General features: G+C 36.5%; 1 protein-coding gene across 1 annotated transcript in view; it reads right to left on the minus strand.

Moving 5' to 3' along the window:
- USH2A (usherin) overlaps window positions 1-24537 on the minus strand; it is a 684230-nt gene that overhangs the window by 276010 nt on the left and 383683 nt on the right. The window contains exon 38 of the mRNA XM_025991680.2: window positions 2245-2424. Within this exon, the coding sequence (XP_025847465.2) occupies window positions 2245-2424 (180 nt within the window). The remainder of the gene's footprint in view (window positions 1-2244; window positions 2425-24537) is intronic.

Genomic DNA, 24537 nt, shown 5'->3' on the forward strand with positions numbered 1-24537 from the left:
AAGTTTCCTAATTGTAATCAACAACAATCTAATGATGAAAAAAGAAAGTATGTCCTAATGGCTGCAATAAACTTGAGCAAATCACTGTCTTTGAAGACATTTTGCCTCTTCTGTTGGTGAAGGGCCATCTCCCCAAATCTGGATTTCTGAGTTTAGAAAGTGAATGATGACATCATGCCCAGAGAGATGAGCCTGCAGAACGGCATGACAGAGGCATGACTAAGCAACCACGGAGTAGAGATAAAAGTAAACTTGGCAGTTGATTTCAGGTCTACTATACTGTTAGAAAGAAAATTTTAATTTCTTCCCATTTGCATAATATTAATTCTTCTACTAACCACTGACAGATACGGTCACAGACTGTATGCTGAGTTAGCATTAGAAGCTGTGTTGTTGTTGTTTTAAAGATTTTATTTATTTGAGGGAGGGAGCATGAGTGGGCTGGGGGTAGTTGGGGGGTGCAGTAAGGAGGAGAAGCAGGCTCCTCGCTGAGCAGGGCTCCCAACGACCCCAGGCTCCATCCCAGGGCCCCACAATCATGACCTGAGCTGAACACAGCTGCTTAACCGACTGTGCCACTCAGGTGCCCTGAAATTTGTGATGTTTAACTGAACTAACTGTATGTACCCATGCACACAGAGATATTTACCCCACATTATTAGGCATTCCTAAGTGCATGAATAAAATTGGCCCTATTTTATGAATGTGACTTAACTCGCTGTAAATTACAAACCATCTAAATCAGTATGAATGCCATAAAAGGAATATATAACTCATTAAATTCCCACATATCCGGTTAAGGAGGTATCGCTATGTTTTAAAAATCTCCATTAAAGCATTAATTACTGTTTAATTTCTAAATGTGAATAAAGGGTATTATATACTAAGGTATAGAGTCATCAAATGTTCTATCCTTTCTGGCATGTTGAGTTGATTAAAAAAATGAAGACAAATATCTAAGGTTTCTTTTCTTGATTTTGCTTTGTTTTGGTTTTTGAGTCTCAATTCTTAAACAAGCCCCTACCTAATTTCAACCCCCCTTTCTATTATCAGTTTATGAAATAAGACAGAGTCATTCAGCTCCAACTGTCTCTTCCAAGCATTCCTGAGCAATGTGGCTTCTGCCATTTAGAATTTCAGGTGTTTTGGTAAACATCTATTCATTAAGTCTTATAATGTCATGAAAGGTAGATAAGAATGAGCGACTTTAATGATACAGCAGGTATTAAATCTTTCCCGGGGAGAAGTGTCCTATACAAACTGCAAATTAAACTCTTCATTTTCCTCTTGTGATGAGGCTTTCACTGCTCTTATACCCTTTGCTAAAGAAGAGGTATTTATCCAGTCCTGCTGTTTCACGATATAGTGACATTCTCCCTTAGTCCAGAGCACACTGGTTTTTGAAGTAGAGCTACAAGACAGCCATTGGGTGTTCTGGAGTCCTCTGCTGTTAGTATTTTTGAAAACATGTATTCCTGAACACTCAGTTGTGAATCACGCTCTTATTACTTGGAGGCATGCTCTTTTGTCCAAGGGCTGTGTATATGAATCTAAGAGGGAATTTTTTTTCTTAGCAATTAGTCCCACAAAGAGTTAAAATGAGGGTAGAGTTGACTGTAGATCAAAATAAGAATTCTAAATAAGTTAAGTCAGTTACTTACACAAATAGTTAAAATAAAAATATCTGGATTGTACCACATTTCAAATACGAAAGTGACAATGTTGGACCCTAATCATTAGGACATGGGAGTTCAAGGTATTTTTTCAGTGGGGTGACTAGTTTTCCTTTTCTATTTGTTGCATGCTGTCCTTTTTTGGCAAATGGAGAGGTTTAGATAGATAAGGTTTTTCCAAAAATCAGGAATGGGAACCAAAGCTCAAACTGAAAATATAAATTTTGGATCTAAAATGAAGGCTGAAACACACAAACAAACAAAAACCTTTTCCCAATCTTTTTAACATGCAAAACAAGAGCTTCATGTGTATGACATTTACCTCTGTACACACACAGTGCAAGATGAAAGCGGTCTCAACAGAACAATAAAAAAAATCAATAAAAGGGTTTCAACAAAACAAAACAACACCCAAACAACCAGAAATACAATTGAGCCTCTAGTTCTGAAAAAAAAAAAATAATTCTCACTATAAACAAGTGCTCAGTGGAGACTTAGTAGCGAGGCATTTATATAAATTTATGTAGCCAACGATATAAATTTATGTAGTCAACGTTGCTCATAGACTTACCCCCAGGCGGCATTGCAAATGTTATAGGATCACTTATCAAGCTGCCTTGGCTATTTGAAACATTCACTTGTACGATATAATCAGTAAAAGGAACCAGCCCCTCGATGAGTACCCAAAGGTTGGTCTCTTCACCACTGTGCATGACTTGTGTGCCATTCAGAAGAGTGTAGTTATTGTCTGCTGAAAAAAAAGAAAATTATTAAAATTAGTGTACATTTAAGAGTTCATTCATTCATCACAGTGATTAAAAATAACTGAGCTGTTATTCTAAGATAGTGTGAAGCCATTCACAAGTATTGTGCATGTAAGGAAAAACATGGCACAGACATATTAATGGATCCCATGATGGATTATTTACAACTGTTTGAGGGAGTTTTTAATCCTTGGATTTTATCTGATGTGCAGACTGGAAGAAATCACACTCCTTCCCCCATCCAGAAAGGTTCTGGATATAAGCAGTATATTCAAATTATACATATCAGATATTTCGTTTGTCATCAATTGGGGTATTTGCTGCTCATTTTCCTTGAGATGTAGGCTCACTGCTTTCCCTCTACTTCCTCTTTAAATCAGAATTGGCCAGAATATTTTGAAAAGCAGTCTGTGCCCACTTTGATCAGAAGATCCTTTGTAGCTCTATGCCCAACTCCAGAGGCTGCCTGGCTGTGTAAAAGAATCACCTTCCATGTACTGTCACTGAGCTCCACCATGACCATCCTTCCAAAACTTGAGCAAACCCATTCTCAAATAGTAGCATGTTTAAGATACAGGAAAATACTGCTGCTCAGTAATAGGGTTTGATGTCACTCTCTCACACAAATGACTTACATTCCAGGTTCAGAAGAGTTAGGAATTAGGCTTAAAACAAGGAAAAGGTTACAACTGAAAATCCTGTCCTAAGATTTATTTCATTGTCTGCGTTCGACGCTTCTCTGAAAAGTTGACATGAGGCGGATTTTTCAGAAGAGTGCTGAAATTTAGAAAAATTAAGTTCTCATTATTCTTAAAACACAGAAGTCAAGTGCCATTAAGATTGTAAGGCTCACAAAGCCTTTTTTCTTTGCCAAAACACTTTTATGGTATCTCTTTAATTTCCTCCTCTCAAATTCTACAAATATAGGCAAATGAATAACAGGCAAATGAAAAACACACATGATGTTGGACTTTAAGAGGAAAGCATATTTGCAAGATTTTCAGATAATGACACAATCCTCATTGGTTAAATGCTTAAAAATTAAAACATGGCCATACCGAAAATGATCTTGCAATGTACGATAAACAATATTTAATAGTTGCAATATCTTAAAAATATTGTATTTTGACACAGTATTGAGGCAGAATATGGTGCAAAGAAAAGTAAATGAATTTGGTTGTCAGAAGTTCTGCATTTGAGCCTGTCCGTATCATTCTTGAGGAGTATGCTCTTTGCTAAGTTACTCAGCATTTCTGAATCTCGTGTTTTTTCATCTGTGAGCTGGGAATGATCATACTTTGACTGTAATGTTACTGTGAAGATTAAGTGAGATCATTTCTTTACATTACCCAGCATGTAACAGGTATTCATCTACAGCAGTTAGGAAGTGTGACTGTTTTTGCTGTAATATAACTGATACTTTCCAAACAAATGTTTACAGCTAGCAAGTGATTAAGAATTATGCACTGTGTAGTTTACTTTCTCCATAGCAATTACCTACCTATTACATTTTCCCTCTCTCCCACCCAACAACATACATTAGTCAAAATTCTAATTCCTTTCGATGAACAAAACATTAGTCACTTCTGCTACCACTGGGTCATTATCCCATCAGGTTATATGTCAAACTCTATAATTAATAAAAGATCATGGGGCACCTGGGCGGCTCAGTCAGTTAAGTGGCTGCCTTAGGCTCAGGTCATGATCTCAGGGTCCTGGGATGGAGCCCCGCATCAGATTCCCTGCTCGGTGGGGAGACTGCTTTTCCCTCTTCCTGTTCTCATGCTCTCTTCTTGGCTCTCTCTCTCTCTCTCAAATAAATAAATGAATGCCTTTAAAAAAAAGAAAAGATCAAATGACATAAAAGAGGATCTCATATCCAGTTATGAGCATTTTCATGCAATGTGGGTAAGGCAGACAAAAATTTTAAAAGTAGACAAAAATTTTAAAAAGATACTTACAATAGCTTTGGGAAGAAGGGTGTAGCTGAAAAAAAATATTGCTGCAAAATACACAGATGTAAGCTATGTAATTTCCATGACCAGAAGAAACCTCCAGTGTCATGCAAGAGTTTTTTTATTCTGAATCTGAAATTGACACATTCAAAGGAGTGGTTTATTCCCAATGAATAAATGGTACTTAGGGACTAAGATGTGGAGATAGTAATTTCCATTCAGTTTTAGTAAAATAAAATAAAGATATATTCACTGCTTAGGAATTGTTTTAAGTTCCTAAAATGGAAATAGACACCACAGATGGCTACATGTAACACACATAAACAAGAAGTTCTGAAACCTGAAAAGTAGCCTTGAAAAGACATTTCCAAATGATACTATATTAGCTCTCACAGGTTCTTTATAACTCATCAACCTGATTAGACAGATTGAGTCCAACTGCATGCAGAGAGCAGGCTTTGCTAGGTCCTGATAACAATATGCTCAAGATGTACGAGACACAGTTCCTGCACTCAAAAATCCTGGTTAAGATTTACTACGAATCCCTTGTAAGCACCATCCAAGAAAGATCTTTATTATCTGCATTTGAAGATCTCAAGTTCCAATAACACCTAACTCCTTGGAAGCACTTTTAGTTAAAGCTGAAACAATGGCTGCTGTTGTCAATTACCCAGTTGTAAAATTTCAAAAAGGTCAGCTTATCCTGCAAGACCCAGGGAGATGCCTCTGAAGTAGTGGTCTTGTGCATACCTTACAAAGTATTGAAGATTGCAAAATAACAACGAAAGTTCTAAAATCCTAATGTGAGAATACAATTTTACAAAGTTCAAGTCAGGTACAAATCAAAGAACAAAGAGTTAACATCTAGGATTATAATATTGGTCGAGGGTTTTTTTCCCTTATATTTTGTTTGTGTTGGAAGAAAATTTCTAGCTGTAAAACAAACACTCTCGCTAGCTTTGAAAATGGCATGGCAGGGGCAAATATATTAAATACCACTTTATTCGAAGTTTCCCAGATAACATTAATACATGGTAATTATACAATTAGTTGTAACATTAAGTTCTAGTTATAGAACAATGATTACTCAGTAATTATAAGAAGTATATAATTACTCAATAATTATGAGAAGTATGCAATTACATAATCATTTTGTTCAGCTCAAAAAAGAACTTGTATATCTCCAGGAACCACACAGCTGAGTGAGTCCAATACTCCCTTACCCTCACTAACATGCAGCTCAATCCATAGGCCTAGAGCAACCACAGGACTTCAACACTCTGGGAAGCTCACAAACCTCCAGGTTCAAAACCCAAACCCGGGACACAGATTTTCTCTCTTTCTCCACTTTATTCTGTTTTCTCTTTCTTCCCTTGAACTTGACCAGCTTGAGTTCCGAGATCTTGGGGGGAAATTCTTAAAATGCAAGTCCTCAGATTCTTGAGAGCGTCTTGCTTTACTGCCTTTCCCTGCATAAACTTTGTTTCAGTGGGCTGGAAAATGCAGCCCCATTGGTTCAGCCTCAAGAATCAAGCTAGAAAATGCTACAGTGATAAGAATTTCCTATCAGAGGTGACCATTTCTGTCTGGTCTTCCTCAGGGCTGACCCTATTTGTAAGTATAAGTGGACAGTGCAGATCCAGTTAAGCTCCTGTGTTCTGGAACCGCAACTTCCCGTCACCCTGCCCCCCAAGGCACTGTGAGCCTGAAGTGGAGCTCCCCTCACCCACCTCTTTGGCTGTTATCTGCACCACTGGGCTTTAACCTGGGATCACACTAAGCACTTTGCAGATGGGGTCGTCTATCCTAGTGCAGCAGGGTTCACCTATATCAAAATCACCTGGGTATACTTCATCAACATCCACCTCCCTGAGTTCTCCTCCAGACCTACCGAAAGAAAACTATTCGAAGGCAGGGCCCAGGAATTGGTGATTCTTCTTAAGCATGCACAACTGCTGATTTTAGGATTATTTCATCCATGTTCAAGCTCATCTTAAAGTAATGGTCAAAATTTCATTTCTGCTGTTTCCCAAAATAATTAGATCACTTTGACATCCTTGTTAATGATGCCTTTGGACTCTAGCTTTGGGCTATGAAATGTTCACTTTATTGTAAGTGAAATAATGCATCTTCAGAAAGTATAAAGTGGACTCTTAAACCAAATCTGTCTTCACAGACTAAACAAAAATTAGTAAGTTGTTCTATAAGAAACATTTCAAAATACACAAAAATAATTTTTAAAATGAGCAGTCATTTTGCACACCTGAGAGCAATCGCTTCAGGATTTCTGGTGAGTACTTCTCTTTCTCCCTTTCAGTCTCACCCCTGAAGATATAGGGGAAGGAAAGATTCTTTGTATATTGTCCAACATCATGTATCACAAGCAAAAAAACAGAAACAAGATACCAAGTTTTGTGTAGATCATGTAAAATTTTCAAATAAACTCATAGCTGCTGCCTCAGGATAATCTACATTCTAATGGATTTTTCTAAGAAGTTAATTCATTCAGTCCTACTTTTCTACTTTACTTTGAAGAAAAAAAGTGTTAAATTGAGAGTCGACATAAATCTTTGCCCAGCAGATTTTACTTGTAACGAACCTTAATTTCAGAGATAAAATCCTACAAAAATATCAACAGCATTCATGCTCATTTTCTAAGGCTAAAAATCTTACATTTAAAGTTACTTGTTGAAGAGTAGTAGGATATTTTTCTATACAATTATTTTTTAAGCACAAACCAGTGTAGATACATCTGCTCCAGGGATGCGTAAATGATTGCTGTCTCAGGAATATCATCCTATGGGGTTCTCCAGATTGATATAACATAAATGGGTATCCTTTCCCATTCTTGTTATAATCATTGTCACAAGAATTTTAATGCACCATATATTCCATAATTTTTTTTTTCCTCTGTGCTGTACTGCTCTGACCTTTTCAATATTCTATAATTTGACTGGCTGGCCATTTCAGTTCTCTCCTTTTTACAGCCTTATTAACTTGTGGGAAAGAGGTGAAATGAACAACCAATCAGAATACATAATATTGCAAAGGTCAGCGTAGTCTTGTACAGTATCATCACACACAGAAGACGGTACACCAGGCATTAACATCCTGATATCTTATTCATGTGACAAAGATTGTAACAAGAACAGAAAATGGCACAACATGAATCCATTCTCATGACAAAGATTATAATGAGAAATGACAGCGAACAAACCAAACTGATTCTTGTTATCTTGTGAGGATTTTAGATGTCAGACCTGGTCCTGCTTTAAGTTAGCCTTTTTCTGAATCCAATTACACCCTAAGGTAGGAAAGGTGTTAACTAATTTTCCCACTTCTTGCTGTAGAAAGAAAATGCTGTATTTTCCGGGTATTGAGGTCTCAATTTCAGTGTTGTTCAGCATTATCTCATTATCACAGAATTCTATCCATCCCCAAATCAAAAGACACAGAACGACAGACTGAACATCTGGGCAAAGTGGTGAATCGGGCCTTTAATGTGAGCTAATAATTCCAGGTCACTCTATAGCACATATTCATATATAAGTTATTTTTATTTATTCTGAAGTTATTATTTCAAATTATTTTACCCAAAAGGCAAGTGCATCCTCCAAACTCCACTATTATCAGAGGTATCATCTTGGCAGAGATCTGAACGGTACTGGACATTTGTTCCTTTTTAAGTTAACGTATGGCTAAAGGGACCTATTCCTGGCCCTATATTGTTGCCAACATAGAAAATATTTATAGATATTTACCTATGTAGCTATCCTCTCCAACAGAACAGTTCGAAAGAGAAAGAAATGAGTAACCTGTAACTTCCCACCCTGAGAAGAACAGAGCCCTGTTAATGCATCATATTTCATAGCATTATTGTAATTACTCTAATGTGATTTTTAATTAGTTGTCATCTAGTAAAACCTGTACTTCTTTGATTCCTCTTTTAGAGTGGCCACTGTGCTAGAATGACAATTGTAGTTCAGGGAATAAAACCATAGACTATTTCATCAACTCACCAAAAGATGCTTCAGAGGCCTCTGCCCTGAATCTGTGCTCATGCAAGAGCATATACAGCTCTGTAGATACTGAGGATTCTTTGTTTTGTTCTGGTTCTTATTTATTTATTTATTTATTTTTATTTTTTATGTGTGGGCAAGACTGTAGCTAATGTTGCACAATTACTCTTCCAAATACTTAAAATATCATTCAAAAAAGTCCTTTGGAACATGGTTTCTTTTCATCAACTTTGCTTTATGTACTGTAGTCAGGTTTTCCTAAATGGATCCCATTTTATTAATATCAGAAAAGAACTGTGTGTATTTGTGTGTGTGTGTGTGTGTGTGTGTGTGTAGATAAGTAGATTTATAAAGAGTAAATTCAGAGGTTTGGTATGATTGTAAATTAGGGAAGTATAGTCCAATTTCATCAACTGTGTTATACTCTGAAAAGTCAGATTTTTTTTTTCTACTTTGATTTATATTTTCCCCATTTGGACAAAGTGTTAGTTTTCCAAATGAATAAACTATTGCCATTATCTCAATCAGCCAAGAGCTATTTGGGAAAATAGAAAGTGATCTACAGCTTCCAGAGTAAGTACTGGACATGAACATGACTAATTGGTTAATGAAAGCTGCTGTTCCTTTCAGAATTCTAGTAGAGCCTTATGAAACACACAGGCCATGCTGAACTTGTAGTACTATCATGATCTAATGCATAGCCCAATAATCATTATTGATCACTGAGCAGTCCCGGTGGCCCAGCGGTTTAGCACCGCCTTCAGCCTGGGGTGTGATCCTGGAGACCCAGGATCGAGTCCCACGTCAGGCTCCCTGCATGGAGCCTGCTTCTCCCTCTGCCTGTGTCTTTGCCTCTCTCTGTGTGTGTCTCTCATGAATAAATAAAATCTTTAAAAACATTATCACCAATTCTTAACAAAATGCTTACAATTTTCTTTTTAGTTACTTGGACATATATGCTTGAGACAGATTCTCCATTAAAGAAGAACATCCAGGGATCCCTGGGTGGCTCAGCAGTTTAGTGCCTACCTTCAGCCCAAGGCATGATCCTGGAGATCCAGGATTGAGTCCCACATGGGGCTCCCTGCAGGGAGCCTGCTTTTCCCTCTGTCTGTGTCTCTGCCTCTCTCTCTGTCTCTCATGAATAAATAAATAAAATCTTTTAAAAAATAAAGGAGAACATGCATTTGGGGTGAGAATTATTTCATATCTTGTGTGACTTCTTCCTGCTTTATGTGCCGCAGTCACATAGTCCTATGTTCTTGTACTAGTTAGGTACTGCCATGTAATGACATTACCACAAGCTGAGCAGCTCAAAACAACATAAATCTCCTATCTCATACTTTCTGTGGGCCAGGGGTCTGGGCATGCTTAACTGGTTCTTCTGCTCAGGATCTTAAAACATTGCAGTTAAGGTGTTGGCTGGGACCAAAGTCCCATCTCAAGGCTCTACTGTGGAAGGATCACTTCTGGCTCAGATAGTTGTTGATAGCATTCTATTCCTGCAGGTTATTGGCTAGGGGCTGCCTCAGTTGCTAGCTGGTTGTTGCTTAGAAATTGTCCTCATTTCTTTCCCATATGGGTCTCCCCAACATACAAGGGAGGTAGTCTCTTAGCAGGATGTGTCACAGTCTTGTGTAATATTGTCACAGCATGAACATCTCACCTTCTCTGCCATAGTCAATTGGCTAGGGACAAGCCCCAGGTTTTGACCACATACCAAGGGAAGAGATTACACAAGTGTGAGTACCAGGAGGCTGGGATAACCTGATGCTATCTTAGAGTCTGTTTGCTACAGTTTCCAAACTGTGGCAATGAATCACCTTGCTGAGAAGAGAATTAGGAATAAATTGTGAACTTGCAAAAGTTTATGGGTTTTTTTTTTTTGGGAGAAGAATTCATAATTTAGTATGACAGAAGTACGTTTCCAAAATGCCTTCCAAAATGGAAAGAACTAGAACAAAAATAATAGCATTAACAAAAACAGCTGAGAATCCTGGAGCAAATGGATAAAAGAAAAGGAACACATTAATGACATTAGTTTTGAAACCACACAACAAAAGAAAGATATGGTACATTTCTATTCAACATAGCACAGTTCCTAACTCTGCTCCTAGAGCAAGGAATAAAAACCAATCAGAATCCTAGGAACGCTTAGTAATCTTCTCTAATTTTAAGGGGAAATGAGCTGAATAGAGTCTATAGAGATAGGAAGAGCGGCCATTCTATTGACCACTGTGTTGAGTTGGAGGAAGAAGCTGGTGTTAGTAGGAGTGGGAGAAGAATGTGAATAAATGGAGTGGGGGGGGTTGCTACAAGATACATTTGATGGGATTTCAGAAGAGACTGAGAAACCAGATCCCTTAGAATTCTGCTCAATGCATTTACCATATCCTCAAATTTACTCCTGTTCCCCCCCCAACCCCACCCCGAGTCTACAGACAAGGACATTAGTAACAACATCCATTTCTCAAAGCTTAGGTTGAGGGAAGACTACCTAGAACCAGAAAGGAAAAGAAGTGGCCATGATCAGAACAAGGGCAAAGTCGAGAGAGCTGCCCACACAAAGCATAAGCAAAACAAATTTTAAGGAAGAAATAACATACTGAACATGCATACGTAGAGCCAAATTAAAGAAAAGATCCCAACATAAAAAGACAAAGTAACCACATGGCTCTGAGGGGAGAAAAATGGTACATATTCCCTATAGAATGAAAAAGAATATTGCAGAGCCAGAGAAACAAATTGGAAATTAGAAATCATTAAGTATATAATAAAGTTAGAAAAAGTAAGGAACACAATAGAAACAACTAAAAACTCAGTGCCATGATGGAAAGCCTTGAGATAATCATAATCAATGCATAAGAAAAAAATCAAGAAATTACAATGAAAGAGAAGATGATAGATATATAAAAAGAAAACGACCAGAAATATAATAGGTTTTTTTGTTTTGTTTTGTTCTTTTTCAAATGAAAGGATAGCTGGAGCTCATGTGGACACTGACCACAGGGCTGACAATTAAATGCTGCCATGTGGGGCATCAAAGTTTGATGGAATGAAACATTAACTCAGGTCTGTCAGGAACTTCTCTAGCTGTCTCTAGAATTACTGAGAATGCAGAAGCAGAGCTGCAGTTGTGCAGGGCCACTTAGTGGTGGTGCTGCTCCAGGAGAGCGGGAGGGCAAGGCAGGGGTGTCTGGAAGCAAAGTTTGTCTGGGTCAAGCTATTTGTGGTGTCCACACCAGCCCGACTCTCCAGTTTTCCTGACAACTTACTGAAATGCTCGATTCTCTTGTAATAATTCATTTTTACCTTAATTAACCAGAACTGTTTCCTGCTGCTTGCTACCAAGAAACCACTCATGGATTGAAAGAGATCTGAAATGATGTTTTGCATTTGTTGACACTGGTTAGTAATAGGGAGTGGGATTTATTGTCATTTTTCTATATTACATACATTTTAAATTGCGATACATTTAAATTAATTATAAATAAATTATAATGAAACCAGGGATCCATATACTACAGCCTACAGGTCAAATTTGGCCAGCTTCCTGTTCTTGTCAATAAAGTTTTATCAGCACACAGTTTTATTAGAACACTTACATTCTAGGTATTGTCATGCTGCAACAGCATGACTGGGTAGTATGGGAGAGGCCGTATTGCCCACAAGTTGTAAAATGTTTACAATCTGGCCCTTTAGAAGAAAAGTTTCACTCTGACTTGAACAATTAAAATGACTACCTCTTTAAAAATGTGCTGCCTTCCTGAATAAAGAGAGTCATTGCCAATTTCTGGATTGATTTTCTTGAGTAAACTCTTTTTAAAGAATGGAACCGTGTATGTGGAAAGAACACTGCATTGACAGAGCCCCATCTTATGCCACTGCACTACCCTGTCAATGCTGTGAGTATCTTTCACTATTCAGCAGTTATACATGCACATTACTGAAAAGGAAAAAGGAGAAAATCTATTGTCTGACGGTTCCTAATTCCACATGCCCAGGAAGTTTGTAAATGGAAATCCAAGTGCATGGCTTTGACTGCAGGGACAGCTGCTGTTCTGAAGGCTTAACAAGAGTAACTGAAGAATAATTAAAGACTCAGGATGAAAGAAGGATGGATTTGCTCTTTCAACTGCTTCTGAAAGACGTTTTTTACACTTTCAAACTTACGTGCCTTCCAGAGGTAATTTGTGGGAAAAAAAAAATCCTAAACACAAAACATCCTCTTTTCTACAGATCTTGGTGAAAACAATTAAAAGGCTAAATGAGGCTAACATAGTTACTGAAAGAAGTAAATGTAGTGTTAATATTGCCTTGGAATTTATCTTAAGGAAATAATCAGATAAGTGTACCAAATACTGCCTTATACTCAATATAAGAAAATGAGTTACAGAATGGTTTAATTGTGCCTATGCAAAAATTTGGCTTAAGAACCAAGAACAGGTGGCTAGAGTCAGAGGCAAGAGAACTATAATGTGGTACCATGAGTCCCAAAATAAGCATTCAATATGTAAAGGATCATAAGATATAAATTTGTTTGTAAAGCAAAGAGAGTTTGATATATAAATGTTGCCCTCTTGAGCAACAACTTAATCAATTTTCTTCTCTAATTTAAAGTTGAACTGTTTTTCTCTTTTAAATCCCTTGATGGTGGCTTTCCAGCCTGGATAATTACGGAAATGAAAAGAACCAGCTTGAATCCCTTCAAAGGCATTTTATTCATTTTAACCATTTTCTTATTAACCTAGTTAGTATGGTTAAGTTCTAAAATAAATGCGTGAAAACAGGTAACGTCTCTGTTATGAGAAGTAGTTAATCACTTACTTAATGTAGCCTTAGAATGCAGTCTATAGCCACCAATTGTATTAATTGGTATTTTTAAAAGAAAGAGTAAAGTTGTTTTAAAGCTAACTTTATGTTAAAAAAATACTGAAAAATTTGGATGGCTTATTATAACAATGTTATAGTTACATATTTTAAGTCTTGACCTTTTTAATCTTTGCTCATTCTGCAGGCTTCCATCATCAGTATACAAATGAAAGTTATTATCTGCTTTTTTAAGCATGTTCCTAAGTCAAGATGCCAAGAAGAATATTCAGTTCTTTGGGGAGATGGTCAGAAAGAAACTAGCTAAAAAAGCAGACCTGGGGATCTCCAATCCATAATCAAATATCTAGATTGATTGTGTCACTTGCACTTGTATTGATTTCAATTGGAGTAGCTCACCCAAGAGAATAATAAAAATGTGGAATAAAACTGATTTATGAGAACAAAATAAATCCTTTTGTGAGTGGTAATGAATTGGTACTATTTAACCCTTTCAATCACAGAGTGAAAAAACTATTTATTTTTTAAGAATGCTGAGCTAGCCAAAAGAAGTCATATCAGAAATGCCAATACTGCCAAGTGCCATTACACTAAGTTGTAATGCTGAAAAAGAAATGGAGCTCTAAACTTGATGGAAGGCGTCACTTGACATACGACATACTTTTAACTTTCCTGGGCCAACTTCTATGTGTCATCACAAATGATGGACCTGGAGATCCAAAGTATTATAGAATCACTCAATAAATGTTTATTGTACTTATTTACATGATTTATAAGACAGTGGAGAAGTAAGAACCAAATACGGTAGCACAGTAGCTATATTTAATTTTTTCCATTAATGTAGAGGCTCTTTATTTTACTCAAAATTTAGTATGTAACAGTTAAATCGAGGGTTATCTCCAGGATAACAGGAATATCCAGGGGAGACAGCTTTCAACATAATTGAGAAACATAAATTTTTTTCTTAAAAAAAAATATAGGACCTAAAAAAATTGAGATGATTTGAGCATAGAACCAGAGCAACTGTTTGATTACCAATTCAGCCAACCAGCCAACTTAGTAGATTTAATTAGAAAAAACACGAGTTACCACATATTCTCTGAAATCCAATAGACAAAACATTCCCAATAGTTTGGCATTGACTTAACTTTTCACTTTTCTGTTCGTGCTGACATTTTTTTGCACATGTTCTAAACCTGCACGGTCATATGCAATAGTCACTATCCATATGGGGCTACTGACCACTTGAAATGTGGTTAAGGAACTGAATTTCTAACTTTAATTTTAATTAACTTAAATCAAAAACTGATACTGGAGAATTTTTAAATATGTTGGTATGGGAATCTACTTTTTAAATTGAAAATGTTATGGAAACTATGTTTCTGATCAAGATTATCATTTGAACTGTCCTTTAAGCACAAAATATATACATAAACTTAGTATGAGATAAAGAACATGCAATTTCATTATTAACTAAGATTTTGATTACGTGTTGAAATGATAATATTTGGAGTATGTCAAATAAGACATACTACTAAATTAATTTCAACTGTTCCTTTTTATTTTTTAATGTGCATTAAAAATTCCAAATTACACATGTATCTCACTTTGTACGCCTGCTGGACAGCCCTGCAGTGATATGCTCAAAGGAAAACGAGAATGCACACTTAAAATACATGAATAAAAAAAAGAAAAATTATTTTCATCTTTAATAGATAGAAGGAAACTGTGTTCCAATATCTGCCTCCATGTATATATTCACACAAACTGAAGGTGAAACTCTTATTCATAGAATCCACAGATTCTGTGCAATACGTTGCATTTAATTCATAGTCCCGAGAAAGCTAATTTCAGAACTACCTGGAAGACACTGCTGCAAGAAGGAATGAGTTGATTTGTTATCAGTTCTGTCAATGTGGCTTGTACTGTCATGATGGTTAATGAAAGTATATAAAAGTAACTTTATTTATCCTCTCTGGCATAAAAAGGCTTTTAAAAAAATTAATACATTTTACTATTTACAATGAAGCATAATTTAATTCAGTTTGATGGTACCATAATTATTATAGCATAATAATTTTTCTAATATGATAACTTTTGCACATATGCCATACGGAGTAAATCATCAGACAGGAAACAGTACAAATCAAAAAAAGATATTAAGAAACTCTATTATCATAAAGGAATAAATTATTAGGGAAAAGGGAAAGTGAATCACTTTAAGTTTAAGGGATTCAAGTAAAAGCAAGAAGATAATAAACAGTAATTGCAACTGGTTGGGCTTTTGAAAGAAGTCAAGGCCCAAGATTTTTAACTCCCCATGCTTAATGAAGCCAACTCTCTTGTTACCAAGTTCACTTAAGAGTCTGGAGTTTTAGGGTCTGTTGCTTCCTAAAATCTTCCATAGTTTTGCTTTAATATGACACGTGCTACAAACTCTCCCCCCCCCCGCCTTTTTTTTCTTTTGTCTTCATTCATTCCTTCTTTGCCTGATTATAAAAGAAATATGTTTATTGTAGATTTTAAGATTATGTCAGACACTACAAATAGAAAAACTAAAATTACTGAAAAATTTCAAGACAATCATTGTCACCTTGTTAATATTGTGGTGTATTTTGGTATGTATCCTTGCATATTTTTACACACACATATAAAAATACAGTATATTCTGCACTTACAGAATTTTATAATATTGTTTTGTACCTGGAGCACTGCATATTTATCAATAAATGCACATCTGCATAACCTTTAAAATGAATTCACCGCAATGTAGTTCATCCACATAGCTGAACATTTAGAAATACCCCTCTCAAGTTCTTTTATGCAAATAAACTTTGTCAGAAATGTGACTTCACAGATGTTTTTGTTTGTCTAATTATTTCTACTAAACAATTCCAAAAAAGGGAATTGCTGGTTTTCTCAATTGGGACAAATGGATACAAGTATGTTAAACTTTTTATATTTACTTTATAAGCTTATTTTAATTATCTCAAATGAATTTCTAGATACAAAAAATTAGTCAAAGTTTGGTTGTGGTTTACCTAAAATAATCATAACGTATGAGTTAAACTTGTGTTTGGAACTCAAATTAGAGCCCGTTCTGTTCCCGGTAAAAGCATCCATCTTGCCTGTCAGTGTGTTTATACATCTAAATTCACATAGCTGAGTGGACTAGACTCACAGAATGTTCCTTAAGTGCAAGGTCCTTTGTATTTTCTGTCTTAATAGAGCTGGAAAAATTAACCCAGAGATCTATAAATGTTTAAAGAAAGTATTGATGAGAATGGCATATTTTAAAACACAGATGTGATGCCAGTAATGATTCTTTTAATATTGCCATAAAAATAAACAAGCACAATCACAACAAAGTGAATTAAAAAAACAGTAAAATATGTGCACATAATCCTAATAAGAAATATAAGGTCTTTATGAAAAAATGACAGAACTTTATTGTGAGATATAAAATACCTAAAAAAAAATGGAATCATAATACATTTCTAGATGAGAAATAATAGAATATGTAAATTTCTCATGAATTAATTTATAAAAAGATGACTCCATTAAAAATATCCATGGCATTTTTTCAACTCAATTTAGTGTTCAGTTGGAAGAATATACATATAAGAACTAAGATCTTTTAATAAAAACGAATAATAAGCTGCAGGGAGAAGATGGGAACTATATCTGTAAGATACAAAGGTATTTTCTAAATATTTAAAATGTTGAAAGCACAAAGATTAATTTGTCACAGTGATGATTCAAAGAGAAATGAAAATATGAAAGAAGGAATAAATAGCCCAGAAATTAGCATCATCATACATATGAATTTCAATCTCTGATAAATTTAGCAAAATTAGAAAACATAATATTTTAACTCTGGATAGAGAAAAAATACTTTTATAAAAATAAGCAGAGATTTAATTATCAAAAATATAAAACTCTATTTCCTGTTTCTTTTCTTTTATTTATTTATTTTAGAGACAGAGAGCATGAGCAGGGGGAGGGAAGGCCGGAGAGGGAGAGAATCTCAATCAGACTCTGCTCTGAGTGCAGAGCCCTAAGTAGGGCTTGATCTCACAACCCTGAGATCATGACCTGAGCTGAAATCAAGAGTCAGATGCTCAATCAACTGAGCCAACTCAGGCGCCCCTAAAATCTGGGTAAAGCATGTGAACAAATAAGAAAGACAAACTAGAAAAAGCATATGGAATATTTTATTTCAATAGGAATAAAAGAAATGCAAATTAAAGCAATCTATCATTTTTACCTATCAAATTAGTATAATTACAGAAAGATAAACATATTTGTATACTGCTAGGGAACATGTAAATTGATATGACTTGTCTCAAAAACATTTCTCTAATGCCTATCAAGAGTCTTAAAAAATATTATCAACTTTAATTTAATAACTCCTTTTCAACAATATGTATTAAGGATAAATGTAGAATCATATGTCAATAATCAATATTCTTTGTAATAATAAAAATAATAAGCTTAAATATCCAGTAACAAGGGGATGGCTAATACATTTTGGTATAGCCATGTCAGTGATATTATGTACCTATTGAGAATGTTTTTTATGGGCGCTTTTTGTGGGATATGAGAAATATTCATAATACACTGTTAAATGAATAAAGTAGGATAGAGAGTGTGGCAAGATCTCAAATATATTATGCATTTACATATATATACACATATCTATATATCCATAGGAAAAAAGACTGAAGGCCAACCAAATGACAATATAACTCATTTATAATTAGTATCGTTTTGACAAAAATATTTCTGAAGAGAACAAAATATTCCAATCTAAGCCTACAATTAGTAAATTTAAGTAATATCCATCTGTATAACAACTTAAAAAATATTGATAATCCTTTGTAATTACTCCCATTTCCATGCCAAAATGCTTAAAATATCCTGTAGGATGCCTAAGCTCCTGCTTAGCTTTTACCAGTCTCATCTTGTGACATTCTCTTCCTTATCCACTCTGTCCCAGCCACATGGCCTTTTTTAATTTCCTTGAACTCACCAAAATTTTACCTTCCTGCATCCTTCCCAAATACCATTTTCCCTGGAATCCCCTTTCCTGTATTCTCCTCAGTTAGTGCCTCCATATTGCCCTAAATGTCATCTGCTGAAAAGGTATCCCTGATCCTCTAATTTATATTAGGTTCCCTACCATGCAATCTTAGTGACATATCCTTTTACTTTAACACTTTTTAAAATTTGCAATTTTATAGTTTTATGTGATTATTAGTTAATTTCTATCTCACATTGTAACCATGACCCCCTTTAGTGCTGGACTTGTCTCCTCTGCTCACACTATAACCTAGTACCTATCATAATTTCTCTCTTGCTCCATAAAAGCTAGATACATGTTTGTCACATGAACAAATGAATGAAAAAATATGCAAATTTAATCCTATTTTGTCAGATATGTGATCCTCAGGTATAAAAGTCCTTTTGATATCTCCCCAAAAGAGTATGGCTACAAAAAAAGTTAATATCTATACGCAACTCTATTTACAAAAAATACAAATTTCAGAAAATTATATAAACTTGTGTGTTCTTGAATGGTCTGCTAGCATCTTTAGATTCTGCTGTTTGGATTCTGCTGTTTAGATAACTCATTGATCTAATAACTTCATGGAAAAAGTTGGGAAATATTAGTTCCCACTGGGCTGTTCTTAGTACTTATCATGATGATTTCAGAGTCATCTATGAATACTTTCTAAGGAGCCAAACATAAGGTTTGTGATCTTTGTAACACTCTAACCTATCATCATCAAAGGGGTCCATCCTGCAATCCCCACAGAAGAACTCAGCTGGAGGACTTTCTCTCAGAGGTTGGTCTGGGAGGCCTGGATTTTTTTTTTCTGTTTCTCTATATAATCCAGTCATCCATTTCCTTCTAATATATATTTTTTAAGATTTTATTTATTTATTCATGAGAGACACACACACACACAGAGAGAGAGAGAGAGAGAGAGAGAGAGAGGCCAGCGACACAGGCAGAGGGAGAAGCAGGCTTCAGGCAGGGAGCCCGATGCGGGACTTGATCCTGGGACTCCAGGATCACACTCTGGGCCAAAGGCAGGCACTAAACCACTGAGCTACCCAGGGATCCCCCATTTCCTTCTAATAGTAATTGATAGCTTACACTTATCTATCAAGAGCCTCTTTAAACAATATCCAGATAATTAGGTATAATGGTTATATTTTTCAGTTTACAAATATCTGAAAGCAACTCTTTACTCAACAAACACTGAACACTTGCCATGATTAAAAGCATACAAGACCCACTCCTGACAGGTCTATTAGTGGTATACAATATCGCTTCAAAATATCACATATCTGCCCCATGGCTGGTGCCTCCCAGTGAACCTCACCATTCCTATTAGAAGCCCCCAAATCAGCCATGTGCATTGGAAAATGGTTTGAGCATTTATAAATGCTTTAAATTTGATTTAAAAAAACAGAAACAAAAACAAAACCTAGTCAAATGTCTTCCACAAATCAAAGTAAATACTTTGGGGGGTGGTGATCTGCTGATAAACAGTCTCCTTTTATAAGACAGTAGAATGGAGAGACTCCTTCCTACACAAAGACGTTCCGACAGAGTTTAAAAGAGGAACTTGAGCAGTGAGGACACAGAGGCCCAGTGTTCTCTCATTCTCTTGTGCCTCCGTGGACTCCACTCCCCGCCGCCTTACAGCCCTGGGCTGGGATTTGCCTTTCATCATTACGTCGCTGCTTCAACAGACACAACAGCATAGACTTTGCACTTGTTCATTATGTCAAGAAAATAGCCAATTAGATATGAGACACAAATTCAATAAGCTGCTGTGTGAGTGTTGAGAGCAGATGAGTTCTTAAGTAATTTTGATAAATTAATGCTTAACTCCATTCTTGTGGAAGAGTATCTCCTAATTACATATTTCTATAGCTTTATTGGCCATGACATGATATACAATCAGAGGTGTCAATATATTCAGTGGGTATATATTCTATAGCTAAGCGTTTGAAATGACATACATCTTATTATTGCCCATTCATATTTTCTCTGGCAATAGAGCAATGATTTTTTTCTAAACTCCAAGTAAAATGTTTTTTATTTCCCATGCACTTCTAGTTGTGTGCATTTACGTCTCCAGAAATGTGTTGGAACTTAACGCAAAAGTCTATTAACCGGAATTTCTCTTTTGCAGAAGAGAAATTTGCTTCCCAAAGAAATAGGGACAAAGCAATTTTCTCTGTTTTCCCTATGCTCTTATTGCTCTTCATAGTAATCCTTGCTTGGAGCACCACCTTTCTTTCACAGCTGTTGTTCTGAATAAAGCTGGTGTTGATTTTAAAGCATTTAAAACGGTCAGGGAGAGAGGCTATTGTCTATAGCTAAAGAACTCCCTAACACGACATGGGTTTAATTTCTTCCGTGTCTCTCAAAGAAACTGTGTGGTCACAAATCATCTGATGTGAAAAACACCATAGTATAGTGCCTTTCACATGACTGTGCTTGCTGAATGTGCAGGCAATACTAGCAACTGCTACTTTAGACTTTCAGTGAGTTTCAACTGTCACGTACTGGAATTTTTATTTAATAAAATGGGATAGAGCCATACCTTCCCTGACCCTTCCTTCTGAAAATCTGGGGAACCAGGTAAGTGGTCCTGCAAAGAAGTGGACCAACCACTGGCCACGTTCCTCTGCTTATTCGGCTGCCAGGCATGTTTCCTTTGCTGGGCCTCTGTTCCCTTCCATCCACAAAACACACTTTATAAGATCTCCGGCGAGCTCACTCCAGCTGCCTGACCCTCTAACTCATTATGGGGAAATGAATTCAAATTGCTTGAAAAGAAGCTGCCTCTTTTATCTTCCCACTGACTGACAAGCAACTACAAAGTTCTCCGACGGGATTCCAAGGTACAAGCTGTACTGCATCATTGCAACCAGGCCCCCACTGGCGGGTTTTCCCAGAGGGCAGCGTGTCAGAGATACTGCATGGCTTGCAAGCACAGCTCGGAAAGTGCACATTTCCCTGCACACTAAAAAGCAGACATCGGGGACTATAAAACAAAGCTGTCCCTTTCCTAACAGCATTAGCCTTCCTGCAGACTCCTTGGAAGTCTAAGGGGTTCCCACATATAATTCTTTTCTTTACCTTCCCAAGAAAACAAAATGCTTCCCTATCTTTTTGCCCCCTTGTGATTTTTATAAAGCCCAGTTTATTCTGGCAAGGAAGGCATCCAGAGAATCAGACTGTGTGCCAAGGTCTCTGAATTTCCCTAGGTAACCTTGAAAGGTGGACTGCGTTTCTGTGTTTTTTCGAGACTTAATTTTTTTTTAAATTTTCTTTTTTCTTCTTTTTTTTTTACAGATTAATAGTGTTTGAACGTACTGACAACCTAAAGCACTATTTCTGGTGACTGGCAACTCCTCGGGAAGGTAAGCCTATTCTGGGTGCTGGTATTTTAAGGTGGTTAAAAATATGCATTCATTTGGTTTAAACCCCACAGTACTGTGCTCACTCGAGAAATCTTGTTTCCTCTTTTTTTTTTTTTTTTGGTTCCTCTTTACTTGCTTTTGACGCTAGCTGGGAATACACGCCAAGGAGCAAACACTTGATACTGATGGTGGAATGAGATACTGACCCCAGTAACAAAAGGAAGACAAGTTTATGCTTAGAGAACACTCAGTAAGGGAGGGGACGGGGGATCATATTTATATTTGTCGAGTTTTTCCACCTAGACAAATCCTCTTTCGTCTTTAAATTACTCCCACACCCCTTTCCAGATGTTAGCATGGAGGGAAAACTTCATGCTCCTGCTCCCACTTCCTAGGCTCCAACTTCAGCAACCCCGTATCTTTATGGTCTCAGTCATAAATAGTCCCATTTGCTTCTCTGACCAAGCCTACTTAGTTTCCTTATTTGTTTTGCAACATCCTCAGGATTTTTGTTTGTGTGGTGACCCCTGGCAACTGCTGGAGAAAGAAACCCAGGCGAAACAGGAAAAGGAAAATCTAACGTCCCTCACATCACCAAGAGAGTTCTGATTGATTACATTGATTACAAAAATGATGTTTATTTGTTGTAGAAAATTGATAACTTGAGTAAGTAAAAAAAAAAAAAAAAAAAAAAGGGAAATGAAGATAAACCATTCTTATCAATGACCCAGAGGTAACACCTATGTGTGTGTGTGTGTATGGATGTGTGTGTTATTTCCAAATTTCCATTTCCCTTTTTAAAAAGTCTTCAAAACTAGTTGTTTTTTTCAGGGCCACCTGTTCTTTTACGCAAAAACAAAAACAAAAAAACACAACTGAGTAATGCTAATTTCATTATTTGCTCTTTTTTCTTTCTTTCTCTTCCTTTTTCCTTCCTTCCCCATGCCGTCCTTCCCCCTCTTTTTCATTCTCTTCTTCCTTCCTTCCTTTTCCATCTCTTCCCTATCCTTTTCTTCCACTCTCTCTTTTTAAAAGATTCTTTCCTTGGGCAGCCCTGGTGGCTGAGTGGTTTAGCGCCGCCTCCAGCCCAGGGTCTGATCCTGGAGACCCTGGATCAAGTCCCATGTCAGGCTCCCTGCATGGAGCCTGCTTCTCCCTCTGCCTGTGTCTCTCTTTCTGTGTCTCTAATAAATAAAATCTTAAAAAAAAAATAAAATAAATAAAATACAAGATTCTTTCCTGATTGAAAATCTCTACCCTGGGGGAAAAGTCTTCTAAAACCTATCCCTTGTACGTTTCTATGTTGAGGAAGAAGAATGTTCAGGAATCCATGGAATGACTCAATTTTACCAGTATGCAGTGATCAAATCACTTTATTCATGTATGTATTTCTTTTTACTAAAATGATATTTCCCTTTGCTAACACTGAAGGGTCATTTCTATTACCCTCTCTTTTTGCCCCAAGTAATCCACATTCTCTCCTTCTCAACCTGGGCCACAACACAAAACAGAGGATTAGGAGAAGAAGGCACTTGGAGAGAAAAACTAAGCCACCACTCAGGTTTTCAGGGCAGGTGAGAGTTAACAGTGCACAAAGGACTCCGCAATTAGCACACCCTGGTGCTTTGCCTTAGAAACTGAGACACAAAACAATCTGTCAGGTTATCAAGCAAGCAAGATCACTTCCCAATTCATTCAAAAGGGAGGATAATGAAGAATTAAACTATTCACAGAGGGCTCTGCAATAACTGCTAAGAGAAAGAGCAGGACAAGGTATTGTCTACTAAGAATAGGAACAGTGTGGCGTATTTAGAGAATCTAGTTCATTTGGCATTTGGAAAGGTAATCTATAGGACTTCAGAGCTTCTTTTTCCCTATATATTACTGTTTTCTTTTTTCCTTCTGGACCATGAGGGAGTTTTACAATATTTATAGTTGAATATCTTTTTGAAACTTTATAAAATAATTATATAAACATAAATTCGCATCACACATTGTTTTCACCTACCAGTCAGATCAAAAATTTATAATTTGTAAGACAGTGTCACATAAACTACATTTCTACAACTGTCAGTCATTTTTTGGTTTTGTTGCTAAAGTTACACACTTATCTTCAAAAGAACTCACAGTCAACATGTTTCATAAGGAACTTTTATAACCTGTTACTTATAAGCAAAATTTTTAGTTAATTGCTATATGTAAAGAGAGGAAAAAAATACTGACAATTTGTAAACTGGCCTGTGGGAGTTCGCTATTCACCTGAGCAAGGTGAGCGAGGCACTCCTGAGAGCCAGTGAGCAAAGTACGTACTCCAGGTCAGTAGATGGCACTTGTAGACTCTAGGAAAATCTAATTTGCATCATCTGTTTCTCATAATTGCATGGATGTTTCAAATCCATTAGAATCCCACAGAACTAAGTGCTAATCCTCACTTTTATGGTAGAGGTTAAGAAAAGGCAGAAACATATCCTAATATAGTCCAATACTGGGCAATCTGTTAATTATTGCCATTCACATTTGTTTGTGTCTCTTCTGTCATTCTCTCACTGTGTTCTCAAACTCAAGTTGTTCTAATCCACCGCAGAAGCAAAGATTAAAGCCCAGCATTTCCAAAATTTCCACCCAGTTAGCTCTATTCCACTTGTTACGCCAACAACCTGGTTTCTCTCTTGCCTCAAGCACTTGAGAGAGATTTGGCTAGTATGCCCGTCTTCCTTATTTTTTTTTTGCAAATTCTATGGGGGCAGAGATCTTTTACTTCCAACCTTTGGTGCCATTTTATACACTTCATATTTGATTTATTAAAAACTAGTTGACAGCCTAATTAATCAGGTTACCATTTTCCACC

Source organism: Vulpes vulpes, chromosome 5 (assembly GCF_048418805.1).
Source record: "Vulpes vulpes isolate BD-2025 chromosome 5, VulVul3, whole genome shotgun sequence".
NCBI classification, from domain to species: domain Eukaryota; kingdom Metazoa; phylum Chordata; class Mammalia; order Carnivora; family Canidae; genus Vulpes; species Vulpes vulpes.